Below are 16549 nucleotides of genomic sequence, written 5' to 3' on the forward strand. Positions count from 1 at the left end.
ACCTCCATGTGTGTTGAAATCTCTTATTGTCATAATGTCATGTGTTTGTATCTGTGGGTCCAAATCTTAACTCTATCAGTCTCACCACATTTCAAGTGTTTTCAACAACATTTACAAGACTGTTTATAGTCCTCTACGTTCAACCTTTTTGTTCTCAGAAGATGCAGGGAAACAGGAAGGACATGGTCTTTCTGTCATGCAGTGTTTATGTCACTGTAATAAAACCTAAGACAGAAATACAAACAGTAAAGATGGAGACAGTAGTGTTGCTGCTATGATGAACTTTAATGAACTGTGTAGAGAGAGAGAAGGACAGAGAGGGGGGGATGGACAGAGAGAGAGATGGACAGAGAGAGAGGGACAGAGAGAGAGAGAGGGGATGGACAGAGAGAGAGAGGGGATGGACAGAGAGAGAGAGGGGATGGACAGAGAGAGAGGGGATGGACACAGAGAGAGAGGGGATGGACACAGAGAGAGAGGGGATGGACACAGAGAGAGAGGGGATGGACAGAGAGAGAGAGGGGATGGACAGAGCGAGAGAGGGGATGGACAGAGGGAAAGAAAGAAAATATACATTTCTATATTTCCACCATTGAGACAGTGTACACTAGTAGGATCCATACAGACAGTGTACACTATTAGTATCCATACAGACAGTGTACACTATTAGTATCCATACAGACAGTCATTGGTCTCAGGATTTGTGTTGGCAGTGACACAACGGTAACATGCGTTTTGTCCCTGGAATCTGACACAACGATATAAAGGGAGGTATCTTTCTATTCTCCTGAAGGAGTCCAGCACCAGCTGCTTAGTGGGTTTGGTCACTCCTGTATGGTGCCTTGTGGGGTCCCAAACCGAGGAGAAGACAAAGGCCATCTGGTTGGCGTTCCTACCATTGAAGACGGTCATGAAGGGGAGAATGCTGGTTGCTCCATTAGGGAAGTTGCATCTCTCCAGGCAGGGAGAGTAGTTGGAGAAGAAGACAATGCAGTCATTAGGCTTTGCTGCTGTTAACAGAGTCTGCATTTTGCTGGGGTTGGTTTTATCATGCCCCAAGAGAAGGTACTCAGAATGGTAGGTGTCAGGTATGGCTGCGATGAGCCGGTCTCCTGTGTAGACACTATACTCCTGTAGTATCTTCTGGACAACCTGAGGTTGCACGCCCACATCAAAGATTCCTCCATTTTGGGTGCACTGCTGTTGGGTGAGTAAGACAGCCATGGCATACTGGCGGTTCTCCAGGCCGAACCTGAACAACAACAGGAGACAGAAGAGACACAACACACAGGATCAGAAACATTATAAACAGACAGGAGACAGAACACACAGGATCAGAAACATTATAAACAGACAGGAGACAGAACACAGAGGATCAGAAACATTACAAACAGACAGGAGACAGAACACAGAGGATCAGAAACATTACAAACAGACAGGAGACAGAACACAGAGGATCAGAAACATTATAAACAGACAGGAGACAGAACACAGAGGATCAGAAACATTACAAACAGACAGGAGACAGAAGAGACAGAACACAGAGGATCAGAAACATTATAAACAGACAGGAGACAGAACACACAGGATCAGAAACATTATAAACAGACAGGAGACAGAACACAGAGGATCAGAAACATTATAAACAGACAGGAGACAGAAGAGACAGAACACAGAGGATCAGAAACATTATAAACAGACAGGAGACAGAAGAGACAGAACACAGAGGATCAGAAACATTATAAACAGACAGGAGACAGAAGAGACAGAACACAGAGGATCAGAAACATTATAAACAGACAGGAGACAGAACACAGAGGATCAGAAACATTATAAACAGACAGGAGACAGAACACACAGGATCAGAAACATTATAAACAGACAGGAGACAGAACACAGAGGATCAGAAACATTACAAACAGACAGGAGACAGAAGAGACAGAACACAGAGGATCAGAAACATTATAAACAGACAGGAGACAGAAGAGACAGAACACAGAGGATCAGAAACATTACAAACAGACAGGAGACAGAAGAGACAGAACACAGAGGATCAGAAACATTACAAACAGACAGGAGACAGAAGAGACAGAACACAGAGGATCAGAAACATTACAAACAGACAGGAGACGGAACACACAGGATCAGAAACATTATAAACAGACAGGAGACAGAACACAGAGGATCAGAAACATTATAAACAGACAGGAGACAGAACACAGAGGATCAGAAACATTATAAACAGACAGGACGAAGGCACTCCCGTCTATTTGACCAAAACAAAAGTTTAGAACGCTTCAACTTGCCATTTCATGCAGTGAATATGTGCACTGTTACTTTTGCATAAATTATCACCTCCATCTCATGGACAAAGTTCCCCTCATAGTCAGTCATTGTATCATTTCAAATCCAAAGTTCTGGAGTACAGAGCCAAAACAACAAACAATGTGTCACTGTCCCAATAATTATGGAGGGAACTATCTCAGACCTCTCTTAAAGTAGTCAAATATTTAGTATTTGGTCCCATGTTCCTAGCACTCAATGACTACATCAAGCTTGTGACTTTTTATTAAACTTGTTGGATGCATATTCTGTTTATTTAGGTTGTGCTTCAGATTATTTTGTGCCCATTTTGGAGTCACTTTAATTGTATAAAAGTTGAGAATATGTCTCTAAACACTTCTACATCCATGTGGATGATTCCATGATTACGGATAATCCTGAATTAATCGTGAATAATGATGAGTGGGAAAGTTACTCATCCTTATTCATAACCCCCCCCATGCTAACCTCTCACCATTACAATAACAGGAGAGGTTAGCATTTCATATCATACACCCAAGTCATGCTAACCTCTCACCATTACAATAACAGGGGAGGTTAGCGTTTCATATCATACCCCCAAGACATGCTAACCTCTCACCATTACAATAACAGGGGAGGTTAGCATTTCATATCATACCCCCAAGATATGCTAACCTCTCACCATTACAATAACAGGGGAGGTTAGCATTTCATATCATACCCCCAAGACATGCTAACCTCTCACCATTACAATAACAGGAGAGGTTAGCATTTCATATCATACACCCAAGACATATTCTATTGTATTCTTATTTACAATAAAAGTGACTCCATAATAATTACAGAGGGCAATAAAGTCTATATTAGCATTATAGTCTAGACCCGCAATACGGTCTAGACCCGCAATACAGTCTAGACCCGCAATACAGTCTAGACCCGCAATACGGTCTAGACCCGCAATACGGTCTAGACCCGCAATACGGTCTAGACCCGCAATACGGTCTAGACCCGCAATACGGTCTAGACCCGCAATACGGTCTAGACCCGCAATACAGTCTAGACCCGCAATACAGTCTAGACCCGCAATAGTCTAGACCCGCAATACAGTCTAGACCCGCAATACAGTCTAGACCCGCAATAGTCTAGACCCGCAATAGTCTAGACCCGCAATAGTCTAGACCCGCAATACAGTCTAGACCCGCAATACAGTCTAGACTCGCAATACAGTCTATACTAGCAATACAGTCTATACTCGCAATACAGTCTATACTAGCAATACAGTCTACACTAGCAATACAGTCTACACTAGCAATACAGTCTACACTAGCAATACAGTCTACATTAGCAATACAGTCTACATTAGCAATACAGTCTACATTAGCAATACAGTCTATACTAGCAATACAGTCTATACTAGCAATACAGTCTATACTAGCAATACAGTCTATACTAGCAATACAGTCTACATTAGCAATACAGTCTACATTAGCAATACAGTCTACATTAGCAATACAGTCTACCATAGCAATACAGTCTATATTAGCAATACAGTCTATATTAGCAATACAGTCTATATTATCAATGCAGTCTATATTAGCAATACAGTCTATATTAGCAATACAGTCTATATTAGCAATACAGTCTATATTAGCAATACAGTTATCCTGTGTGTGTGTGTATCCTGTGTGTGTGTTTCTTTTCTCTCCTTCTCCCCTCACAGGTGAAAATCATCACTCCCCAATCAGTCAACAATCAATCATCAATCAGAAGACACACCTCCTCCTATTTCCTAACCTATCACAGTTCCTTCCCCATGGTTTAAAAACCCCATCATTTGTTTGTTCTAAAGCTCAGCTCAATCTCTCTGTAAATGTCATGTCTGTAGGTCTCTGTGTTTCACTCTCGCTTTGTGTCTTAACCTCTCTTTTGTTTAAGCACCTCATAGCCCTTTGTCATCACCTGTGAGTATTGTTTTTGGTTATGGTATTTGTGTTCGATTGCTGGTCGGAAAAGGGGGAAACCAAAACAAGTCGCCCATGGGCATACACTACCCGTAGGTGAACTTTGTTAAATACACTAGTTAGAACTGGGCGGACCACCCACTGTATTTTTGGTTAGTTAGTTAGCTGTTGTTAAAGTAGGCTAGTCTAGCTTAGGGGTGTTTTTGTATACTTATTGTTTCTTTCCTTGGGTCCAGCTCAGCCCCTTTTCCTGCTCCCCCCATTACCGTGTGTTTATAAATAAACCTAGAGTTTGACGGTAGATTTCTGTTGTCGTGGTTATTTCGTTCACACTTTTCCTTTGTCACAATAATAATTTGCATGAGTTATGTTACGGGTCTCATTACCATCCCCCCTAGACTGTCGGGCCAAAAGGGATTCGTATACTAGCAATACAGTCTATACTCTCAATACAGTCTATACTCGCAATACAGTCTATACTCGCAATACAGTCTATACTCGCAATACAGTCTATATTAGCAATACAGTCTATATTAGCAATACAGTCTATACTAGCAATACGGTCTATACCAGCATCTTATCTTGTATGCAGTCCAGGGGCTTCATTGAGGCTTAGCGTTTGTCTCGGTACACGGTTTGAACCAGTGTTTTTAACGGTCGATCAAATAGTCAGGACAGAATAAAAATATCGAACAAATGTTAAGAGGAATATAAACTTCAAATGTTCCCCAAAAAATGTGTTATTTCTTATAATTGCTCATAATTATGTCTAAAAGTATTTTAGGAGTTCATAGATTATGAATGAACAGAGAAACACCCACCTTCTCATCTCTTGTACCACATTAGCCAAGACCTCTGCATTGATAGCATCCACGTTGCCTCCAGGCCAGAGAGACAGCAGAAAGAGAAGGACAATTCCCCTCATAGCTACACACACAGCTGAAACACACTATATATACACACAGCTGAAACACACTATATATACACACAGCTGAAACACACTATATATACACACAGCTGAAACACACTATATATACACACAGCTGAAACACACAGGAACACACATATATAATATACACACACAGCTGAAACACACAGGAACACACATATATATACACACAGCTGAAACACACTATATATACACACAGCTGAAACACACAGGAACACACATATATATACACACACACAGCTGAAACACACAGGAACACACATATATATACACACACACAGCTGAAACACACAGGAACACACATATATATACACACAGCTGAAACACACTATATATACACACAGCTGAAACACACTATATATACACACAGCTGAAACACACTATATATACACACAGCTGAAACACACTATATATACACACAGCTGAAACACACAGGAACACACATATATAATATACACACACAGCTGAAACACACAGGAACACACATATATATACACACAGCTGAAACACACTATATATACACACAGCTGAAACACACAGGAACACACATATATAATATACACACACAGCTGAAACACACAGGAACACACATATATATACACACAGCTGAAACACACTATATATACACACAGCTGAAACACACAGGAACACACATATATATACACACACACAGCTGAAACACACAGGAACACACATATATATACACACACACAGCTGAAACACACAGGAACACACATATATATACACACAGCTGAAACACACAGGAACACACATATATAATATACACACAGCTGAAACACACAGGAACACACATATATACACACACACAGCTGAAACACACAGGAACACACTATATATACACACAGCTGAAACACACTATATATACACACGCATCTGAAACACACAGGAACACACTATATATACACACAGCTGAAACACACTATATATACATACAGCTGAAACACACAGGAACACATATATATACACACAGGAACACACTATATATACACACAGCTGAAACACACTATATACACACACACCGCTGAAACACACAGGAACACACTATATATACACACAGCTGAAACACACAGGAACACACTATATATACACACAGCTGAAACACACTATATACACACACACATCTGAAACACACAGGAACACACTATATATACACACAGCTGAAACACACAGGAACACACATATATATACACACAGCTGAAACACACAGGAACACATATATATACACACAGGAACACACTATATATACACACCGCTGAAACACACAGGAACACACTATATATACACAGTGCCTTGCGAAAGTATTCGGCCCCCTTGAACTTTGCGACCTTTTGCCACATTTCAGGCTTCAAACATAAAGATATAAAACTATTTTTTTGTGAAGAATCAACAACAAGTGGGACACAGTCATGAAGTGGAAGGACATTTATTGGATATTTCAAACTTTTTTAACAAATCAAAAACTGAAAAATTGGGCGTGCAAAATTATTCAGCCCCTTCACTTTCAGTGCAGCAAACTCTCTCCCGAAGTTCAGTGAGGATCTCTGAATGATCCAATGTTGACCTAAATGACTAATGATGATAAATACAATCCACCTGTGTGTAATCAAGTCTCCGTATAAATGCACCTGCACTGTGATAGTCTCAGAGGTCCGTTAAAAGCGCAGAGAGCATCATGAAGAACAAGGAACACACCAGGCAGGTCCGATATACTGTTGTGAAGAAGTTTAAAGCCGGATTTGGATACAAAAAGATTTCCCAAGCTTTAAACATCCCAAGGAGCACTAATACAAGCGATAATATTGAAATGGAAGGAGTATCAGACCACTGCAAATCTACCAAGACCTGGCCGTCCCTCTAAACTTTCCCCTCATACCAGGAGAAGACTGATCAGAGATGCAGCCAAGAGGCCCATGATCACTCTGGATGAACTGCAGAGATCTACAGCTGAGGTGGGAGACTCTGTCCATAGGACAACAATCAGTCCTATATTGCACAAATCTGGCCTTTATGGAAGAGTGGCAAGAAGAAAGCCATTTCTTAAAGATATCCATAAAAAGTGTTGCTTAAAGTTTGCCAAAAGCCACCTGGGAGAGACACCAAACATGTGGAAGAAGGTGCTCTGGTCAGATGAAACCAAAATTGAACTTTTTGGCAACAATGCAAAACGTTATGTTTGGCGTAAAAGCAACACAGCTCATCACCTTGAACACATCATCCCCACTGTCAAACATGGTGGTGGCAGCATCATGGTTTGGGCCTGCTTTTCTTCAGCAGGGACAGGGAAGATGGTTAAAATTGATGGGAAGATGGATGGAGCCAAATACAGGACCATTCTGGAAGAAAACCTGATGGAGTCTGCAAAAGACCTGAGACTGGGACGGAGATTTGTCTTCCAACAAGACAATGATCCAAAACATAAAGCAAAATCTACAATGGAATGGTTCAAAAATAAACATATCCAGGTGTTAGAATGGCCAAGTCAAAGTCCAGACCTGAATCCAATCGAGAATCTGTGGAAAGAACTGAAAACTGCTGTTCACAAATGCTCTCCATCCAACCTCACTGAGCTCAAGCTGTTTTGCAAGAAGGAATGGGAAGAAATTTCAGTCTCTCGATGTGCAAAACTGATAGAGACATACCCCAAGCGACTTACAGCTGTAATCGCAGCAAAAAGTGGCGCTACAAAGTATTAACTTAAGGGGGCTGAATAATTTTGCAAACCCAATTTTTCAGTTTTTGATTTGTTAAAAAAGTTTGAAATATCCAATAAATGTCGTTCCACTTCATGATTGTGTCCCACTTGTTGTTGATTCTTCACAAAAAAATACAGTTTTATATCTTTATGTTTGAAGCCTGAAATGTGGCAAAAGGTCACAAAGTTCAAGGGGGCCGAATACTTTCGCAAGGCACTGTATATATAGTGTGTTCCTGTGTGTTTCAGCGGTGTGTGTGTATATAGTGTAGATTGCAATCCATGTTTAATGAAAAAACGTAAAACACGAATCAATACAAATATACAAAAACAAAAAGAACGTAACGAAAACCGTAACAGCCTATACTAGTGTAAAACTAACATAGCGATAGTAACAAGGACACAAAGGACAATCACACACGAAACACACGAAGAATATGGCTGCCTAAATATGGTTCCCAATCAGAGACAACGATAATCACCTCACTCTGATTGAGAACCGCCTCAGGCAGCCATAGACTAACGCTAGACATCCCACAAAACCCCAAGACAAAAACACACCACAATAACCCATGTCACACCCTGGCCTGACCGAATAAATGAAGAATAAACATAATATATTTCGACCAGGGCGTGACAGGAACACACTATATACACACACATCTGAAACACACTATATACACACAGCTGAAACACATTAATACACACATATATATATATACACATATATATATACATATATATATATACATATATATACATATATATATACACACACAATGAGTGGACAAAAAAATATGACCACTTTCATAATAGTCTGTTATGCTCTTTCAAGGACATAGATTGACTGACCAGGTGAAAGTCATGATCCCTTATTGATAATACATCTGCTTCAATCAGTGTAGATGAAGGGGAGGAGACAGGTTAAAGAAGGATTTATAAGCCTTGATACATGGGTTGTGTATGTGTTCCATTCAGAGGGTGAAAGGGGCAAGACAAATTATTTAAGTGCCTTTGAGCGGGATATGGTTATAGGTGCCAGGCGCACGGTTTGCGCCAAGAACTGCAACGCTGCTGGGTTTTTAACGCTCAACAGTTTGCCATGTGTATCAAGAATGGTCCACCACCCAAAGGACACCCAGCCAACTTGCCACAACTGTGGGAAGCATTGGAGTCAACATGGGCCAGCATCCCTGTGGAATGCTTTGGACACCTTGTAGAGTCAACATGGACCAGCATCCCTGTGGAATGCTTTGGACACCTTGTAGAGTCAACATGGGCCAGCATCCCTGTGGAATGCTTTGGACACCTTGTAGAGTCAACATGGGCCAGCATCCCTGTGGAATGCTTTGGACACCTTGTAGAGTCAACATGGGCCAGCATCCCTGTGGAATGCTTTCAACACCTTGTAGAGTCAACATGGGCCAGCATCCCTGTGGAATGCTTTGGACACCTTGTAGAGTCAACATGGGCCAGCATCCCTGTGGAACGCTTTGGACACCTTGTAGAGTCAACATGGACCAGCATCCCTGTGGAACGCTTTGGACACCTTGTAGAGTCAACATGGACCAGCATCCCTGTGGAATGCTTTGGACACCTTGTAGAGTCAACATGGACCAGCATCCCTGTGGAATGCTTTGGACACCTTGTAGAGTCAACATGGACCAGCATCCCTGTGGAACGCTTTGGACACCTTGTAGAGTCAACATGGGCCAGCATCCCTGTGGAACGCTTTGGACACCTTGTAGAGTCAACATGGACCAGCATCCCTGTGGAAGGCTTTCGACACCTTGTAGAGTCAACATGGACCAGCATCCCTGTGGAATGCTTTCGACACCTTGTAGAGTCAACATGGACCAGCATCCCTGTGGAATGCTTTCGACACCTTGTAGAGTCAACATGGACCAGCATCCCTGTGGAACGCTTTGGACACCTTGTAGAGTCCACATGGACCAGCATCCCTGTGGAATGCTTTGGACACCTTGTAGAGTCAACATGGGCCAGCATCCCTGTGGAATGCTTTGGACACCTTGTAGAGTCAACATGGGCCAGCATCCCTGTGGAATGCTTTGGACACCTTGTAGAGTCAACATGGACCAGCATCCCTGTGGAATGCTTTCGACACCTTGTAGAGTCAACATGAACCAGCATCCCTGTGGAATGCTTTGGACACCTTGTAGAGTCCACATGGACCAGCATCCCTGTGGAACGCTTTGGACACCTTGTAGAGTCAACATGGACCAGCATCCCTGTGGAACGCTTTGGACACCTTGTAGAGTCAACATGGACCAGCATCCCTGTGGAACGCTTTGGACACCTTGTAGAGTCAACATGGGCCAGCATCCCTGTGGAATGCTTTGGACACCTTGTAGAGTCAACATGGGCCAGCATCCCTGTGGAATGCTTTGGACACCTTGTAGAGTCCATGACCTGACGAACTGAGGTTGTTCTGAGAGAAACATGGGTAACTCAGTATTAAGAAGATCTTAATGTTTTGTATACTCAGTGTTTACTTATTCTGTTCAAGGAGCTCATGGAGAGTTACAAAGGTCCTGATTATATCAAATCAACCACGTTGATAAGCAGTAAAGATAGCATTAGATATGTCAAGTAGAATACACTTACAGAGATTGTGGATGGCAGGTTATTGTCCTGTAGATTGTAGATGGCTGGCTGATGTCCTCTAGATTGTGGATGGCTGACTGATGTCCTCAAGATTGTAGATGGCTGACTGATGTCCTCTATCCAAGACAAAAAAGATGAAGGTTTACTAAAGTTATGGAAAACTTACTTAGACATTTTCTTTATTAAAAACAGCAGAACAACAGTTATCACATTTAGTTCAGAGAGAAGGTACTAATTCACCCAGGTACCTGTTGAAGGGATGTTGCTGTGTCCATGTGAGCAACGCTTTATAGTGGTTTTATGCGTCAATGTTTATCCAGAGAAGGAGGGCAGAGGGAGGGGCAGAGACTGCTGGTATCATTACCATATTTATCCAGGGGAGGGGAGGGCAGAGGGAGAGACAGAGACTGCTGGCATCATTACCATATTTATCCAGGGGAGGTGGAGGGGCAGAGGGAGAGACAGAGACTGCTGGCATCATTACCATATTTATCCAGGGGAGGGGAGGGCAGAGGGAGAGGCAGAGACTGCTGGCATCATTACCATATTTATCCAGGGGGGGGAGGGGCAGAGGGAGGGGCAGAGACTGCTGGTATCATTACCATATTTATCCAGGGGAGGGGAGGGGCAGAGGGAGAGACAGCGACTGCTGGCATCATTACCATATTTATCCAGGGGAGGGGAGGGCAGAGGGAGAGGCAGCGACTGCTGGCATCATTACCATATTTATCCAGGGGAAGGGAGGGCAGAGAGAGAGACAGAGACTGCTGGCATCATTACCATATTTATCCAGGATAAGGGAGAGCAGAGAGAGAGACAGAGACTGCTGGCATCATTACCATATTTATCCAGGAAGGGCAGAGGGAGAGACAGAGGCTGCTGGCATCATTACCATATTTATCCAGGAAGGGCAGAGGGAAGGGCAGAGGGAGAGACAGAGGCTGCTGGCATCATTACCATATTTATCCAGGGGAAGGGAGGGCAGAGGGAGAGACAGAGACTGCTGGCATCATTACCATATTTATCCAGGAAGGGCAGAGGGAAGGGCAGAGGGAGAGACAGAGGCTGCTGGCATCATTACCATATTTATCCAGGAGAGGGGAGGGCAGAGGGAGAGACAGAGGCTGCTGGCATCATTACCATATTTATCCAGGATAAGAGAGGGCAGAGAGAGAGACAGAGGCTGCTGGCATCATTACCATATTTATCCAGGAAGGGCAGAGGGAGGGGCAGAGACTGCTGGCATCATTACCATATTAATCCAGGAAGGGCAGAGGGAGGGGCAGAGGGAGAGACAGAGGCTGCTGGCATCATTACCATATTTATCCAGGGGAAGGGAGGGCAGAGGGAGAGACAGAGTGTCATGCATAGGTGTAATAGGTGGCAGGGAAGTCAGGCACAGGAGAGTCAAACTGAGTGTAAAATGGAGTCTTTTAATAAAGTTCCACAAGTATGCTCCATAACAATAAATGAACAAACAAACCAAACATGGGTACGAGGACCCGACGCGCACCTATACAACGATCACACTATACCGACAATAAAACAATGTCTGACAAAGACATGAGGGGAAACAGAGGGTTAAATACACAACAGGTAATGAATGGGATTGAAAACAGGTGTGTGGGAAGACAAGACAGAACCAATGGAAAATGAAAAAAGGATCAATGATGGCTAGGTGACATCGAACGCCGAGCACCGCCCGAACAAGGAGAGGCAACGACTTCGGTAGAAGCCGTGACAGTACCCCCCCCTGACGCTCGGCTCCAGCTGCGCGTCGACACCGGCCTCGGGACGACCCGGAGGGCGAGGTGCAGGGCGATCCGGATGGAGACGGTGGAATTCTGATAACATGGAAGGATCTAACACGTCCTCCACCTGAACCCAGCATCTCTCCTCCGGCCTGTACCCCTCCCAGTCCACGAGGTACTGAACGCCCCTCGCCCGACGTCTTGAATCCAAAATGGATCGAACAGAGTACGCCGGAACCCCCTCGATGTCTAGAGGAGGCGGAGGAACATCACGCACTTCAGCCTCCTGGAGCGGGCCAGCCACCATCGGCCTGAGGAGAGACACATGGAACGAGTGTTTAATACGGTAATGAGTGGGTAGTTGTAACCTATAACATGCCTCGTTCACTCTCCTCAGGACTTTGAACGGCCCCACAAACCGCAGACCCAGCTTCCGGCAGAGCAGGTGAAGGGGCAGGTTTCGGGTCGAGAGCCAGACCCTGTCCCCTGGTGCGAACACTGGGGCCTCACTGCGGCGACGGTCTGCGCCAATTTTCTGGCGCCTTATGGCACGCTGAAGGTGGACGTGGGCTGCCTCCCAGGTTTCCTCAGCGTGCTGAAACCAATTGTCCACAGCAGGGGCCTCGGTCTGGCTCTGATGCCAAGGAGCCAGAACCGGCTGATACCCTAATACACATTGAAAGGGAGTAAGGTTAGTGGAGGAGTGACGTAGCGAGTTCTGAGCCATCTCTGCCCACGGCACGAACTTCGCCCACTCCCCCGGCCGATCCTGGCAATAAGAACGCAGAAACCTACCCACATCCTGGTTAACTCTCTCCACCTGCCCATTACTCTCGGGGTGAGAACCTGAGGTAAGACTAACCGAGATCCCCAGACGCTCCATGAACGCCTTCCAGACCCTTGATGTGAACTGGGGACCCCGATCAGACACTATATCCTCAGGCACCCCATAGTGCCGGAAAACGTGTGTAAACAGGGCCTCTGCAGTTTGTAAGGCCGTAGGGAGACCGGGCAAAGGGAGGAGATGACAGGACTTTGAAAACCGATCCACAACGACCAGGATCGTGGTGTAAACCTGTGAAGGTGGAAGATCAGTCAAAAAATCCACCGACAGGTGCGACCATGGCCGTTGAGGAACGTGTAGAGGTTGTAGCTTACCTCTGGGCAGGTGTCTAGGAGCCTTGCACTGGGTGCACACCGAACAGGAAGAAACATAAATCCTCACGTCCTTAGCTAAAGTGGGCCACCAGTACCTTCCTTCAAGACAGCGCATCGTCCAACCTATCCCAGGATGACCAGAGGAGGGTGACGTGTGAGCCCAATATATCAATCGGTCGCGGACAGCAGACGGAACGTACAGACGACCAGCTGGACACTCAGGGGGAGAAGGCTCTGCACGTGACGCCCGCTCAATGTCCGCGTCCAGCTCCCACACTACAGGCGCCACCAGACACGAAGCTGGGAGTATGGGAGTGGGATCCATGGACCGCTCCTCTACTGTCCTGTCTAATACATCTCAGGGCCTTACCCCTTAGACATCTCCTTCACTGGAGGATGGTGGCACCTTAATTGGGGGGGACGTGGTATTGGCTGGAGCTTTATGGAATCAAATACATGGTTTCCATGTGTTTGATGCCGTTCCATTTGCTCTGTTCTGGCCATTATTATTACCCTTCCATCAGCAGCCTCCACTGATATCCTTATTGCTGTGTGCCAAGCAGAGAAGCATTGGCTCCCATTTTTACACTTTATTGTATGACTTGGCTGGGAATCAACCTCCGACCATTCCAATCTCAGGGCGGACATTAACCATAAGGCCACCGAGTTGGTGGACAAGTGATATCCTCATTGATTTAAATGCAATGGAACACAATACTGTTTTAAAACTTATTTTCCATGATGGTCCTCTGTAAACACATACATTAATACAAAAACATCATTCCAACAGCACCAACAAGGGGGAAAACAGTACTAGAAACAGGGGAAACAGTACTAGAAACCGGGGAAACAGTACTAGAAACATTAAAGATGGGAGTGAAATATATAGTGCAGTGTGAGAGGTTTATGACATGTTTCCAAAGGTGTACAGCACTAGTTAACAGGATATATACTCTGTTTACTTGAGACACGCCTTCATCCGTCTTCTCCAGAATTAGAATGACATCCTTCAGTAAGAAATTCACAATAGTTCCAAGGAATGTTTGCCAAGTAACATCAAGCCACATTGATAACAAGACAAGATACACAGCACTCAATGCACACAGTCACTAACAGTTAACCCTGTGTTGATACCAACATGCTAGTCAGTGACCATTAACCCTGTGTTGCTACCAACATGTTACAGTCACTAACAGTTAACCCTGTGTTGCCACCAACATGTTACAGTCACTAACAGTTAACCCTGTGTTGATACCAACATGTTACAGTCACTAACCATTAACCCTGTGTTTCTACCAACATGTTACAGTCACTAACAGTTAACCCTGTGTTGATACCAACATGTTACAGTCACTAACCATTAACCCTGTGTTGCTACCAACATGTTACAGTCACTAACAGTTAACCCTGTGTTGATACCAACATGTTACAGTCACTAACAGTTAACCCTGTGTTGATACCAACATGTTACAGTCACTAACCGTTAACCCTGTGTTGATACATTTACATTTACATTTAAGTCATTTGGCAGACGCTCTTATCCAGAGCGACTTACAAATTGGTGAATTCACCTTATGACATCCAGTGGAACAGCCACTTTACAATAGTGGATCTAAATCATTTAAGGGGGGGGTAAGAAGGATTACTTTATCCTATCCTAGGTATTCCTTAAAGAGGTGGGGCACCCTATTCCCTATTTAGTACTCTACTATAGACCAGCACCCTATTCCCTATTTAGTACTCTACTATAGACCAGCACCCAATTCCCCATTTAGTACACTACTATAGACCAGCACCCTATTCCCCATTTAGTACACTACTATAGACCAGCACCCTATTCCCTATTTAGTACTCTACTATAGACCAGCACCCTATTCCCCATTTAGTACACTACTATAGACCAGCACCTTATTCCCTATTTAGTACACTACTATAGACCAGCACCCTATTCCCTATTTAGTACACTACTATAGACCAGCACCCTATTCCCCATTTAGTACTCTACTTTAGACCAGCACCCTATTCCCTATTTAGTACTCTACTATAGACCAGCACCCAATTCCCCATTTAGTACACTACTATAGACCAGCACCCTATTCCCCATTTAGTACACTACTATAGACCAGCACCCTATTCCTATTTAGTACTCTACTATAGACCAGCACCCTATTCCCCATTTAGTACACTACTATAGACCAGCACCTTATTCCCTATTTAGTACACTACTATAGACCAGCACCCTATTCCCTATTTAGTACACTACTATAGACCAGCACCCTATTCCCCATTTAGTACTCTACTTTAGACCAGCACCCTATTCCCTATTTAGTACCTATATAGACCAGCACCCAATTCCCCATTTAGTACACTACTATAGACCAGCACCCTATTCCCCATTTAGTACACTACTATAGACCAGCACCCTATTCCTATTTAGTACTCTACTATAGACCAGCACCCTATTCCCCATTTAGTACACTACTATAGACCAGCACCTTATTCCCTATTTAGTACACTACTATAGACCAGCACCCTATTCCCTATTTAGTACACTACTATAGACCAGCACCCTATTCCCCATTTAGTACTCTACTTTAGACCAGCACCCTATTCCCTATTTAGTACTCTACTTTAGACCAGCACCCTATTCCCTATTTAGTACACTACTATAGACCAGCACCCTATTCCCCATTTAGTACTCTACTATAGACCAGCACCCTATTCCCCATTTAGTACTCTACTATAGACCAGCACCCTATTCCCTATTTAGTACTCTACTTTAGACCAGCACCCTATTCCCTATTTAGTACACTACTTTTGACCAGGGCCCTATTCCCCATTTAGTACACTACTATAGACCAGCACCCTATTCCCTATTTAGTACACTACTTTTGACCAGGGCCTGGTTAAAAGTAGTTAACTATGTAGAGATGCAGTCACAGACTTAGTACCGGGCCGACATTCTTGCTCCTCGGTCATTCTTGCTCCTCGGTCATTCTTGCTCTCGGTCATTCTTGCTCCCCGGTCATTCTTGCTCCTCGGTCATTCTTGCTCCTCGGTCATAGCCAAGGTATTTTTTGTTGATACA

General features: G+C 44.0%; 1 protein-coding gene across 2 annotated transcripts; it reads right to left on the reverse strand.

Annotated features, from left to right (window-relative positions):
* Positions 1-264: 264 nt before the first annotated feature.
* LOC135533893 (uncharacterized) lies at positions 265-10821 on the reverse strand. 2 transcript variants are annotated; one of them, XM_064961093.1, is made up of 4 exons: positions 10801-10821; positions 10553-10668; positions 5087-5204; positions 265-1252 (listed from the first exon to the last, which is right to left on the reverse strand). In XM_064961093.1, exons 3-4 carry the CDS (start codon positions 5188-5190, stop codon positions 667-669), a joined length of 690 nt encoding a protein of 229 aa, XP_064817165.1. In that variant the 5' UTR covers positions 5191-5204; positions 10553-10668; positions 10801-10821; the 3' UTR covers positions 265-666. The 2 variants fall into 2 exon arrangements, with proteins under 2 accessions (XP_064817165.1, XP_064817166.1); XM_064961094.1 differs by having other exon boundaries at positions 5087-5214.
* Positions 10822-16549: the final 5728 nt, after the last annotated feature.

This window comes from Oncorhynchus masou, unplaced genomic scaffold (genome assembly GCF_036934945.1).
Source record: "Oncorhynchus masou masou isolate Uvic2021 unplaced genomic scaffold, UVic_Omas_1.1 unplaced_scaffold_2777, whole genome shotgun sequence".
Classification (NCBI taxonomy): domain Eukaryota; kingdom Metazoa; phylum Chordata; class Actinopteri; order Salmoniformes; family Salmonidae; genus Oncorhynchus; species Oncorhynchus masou.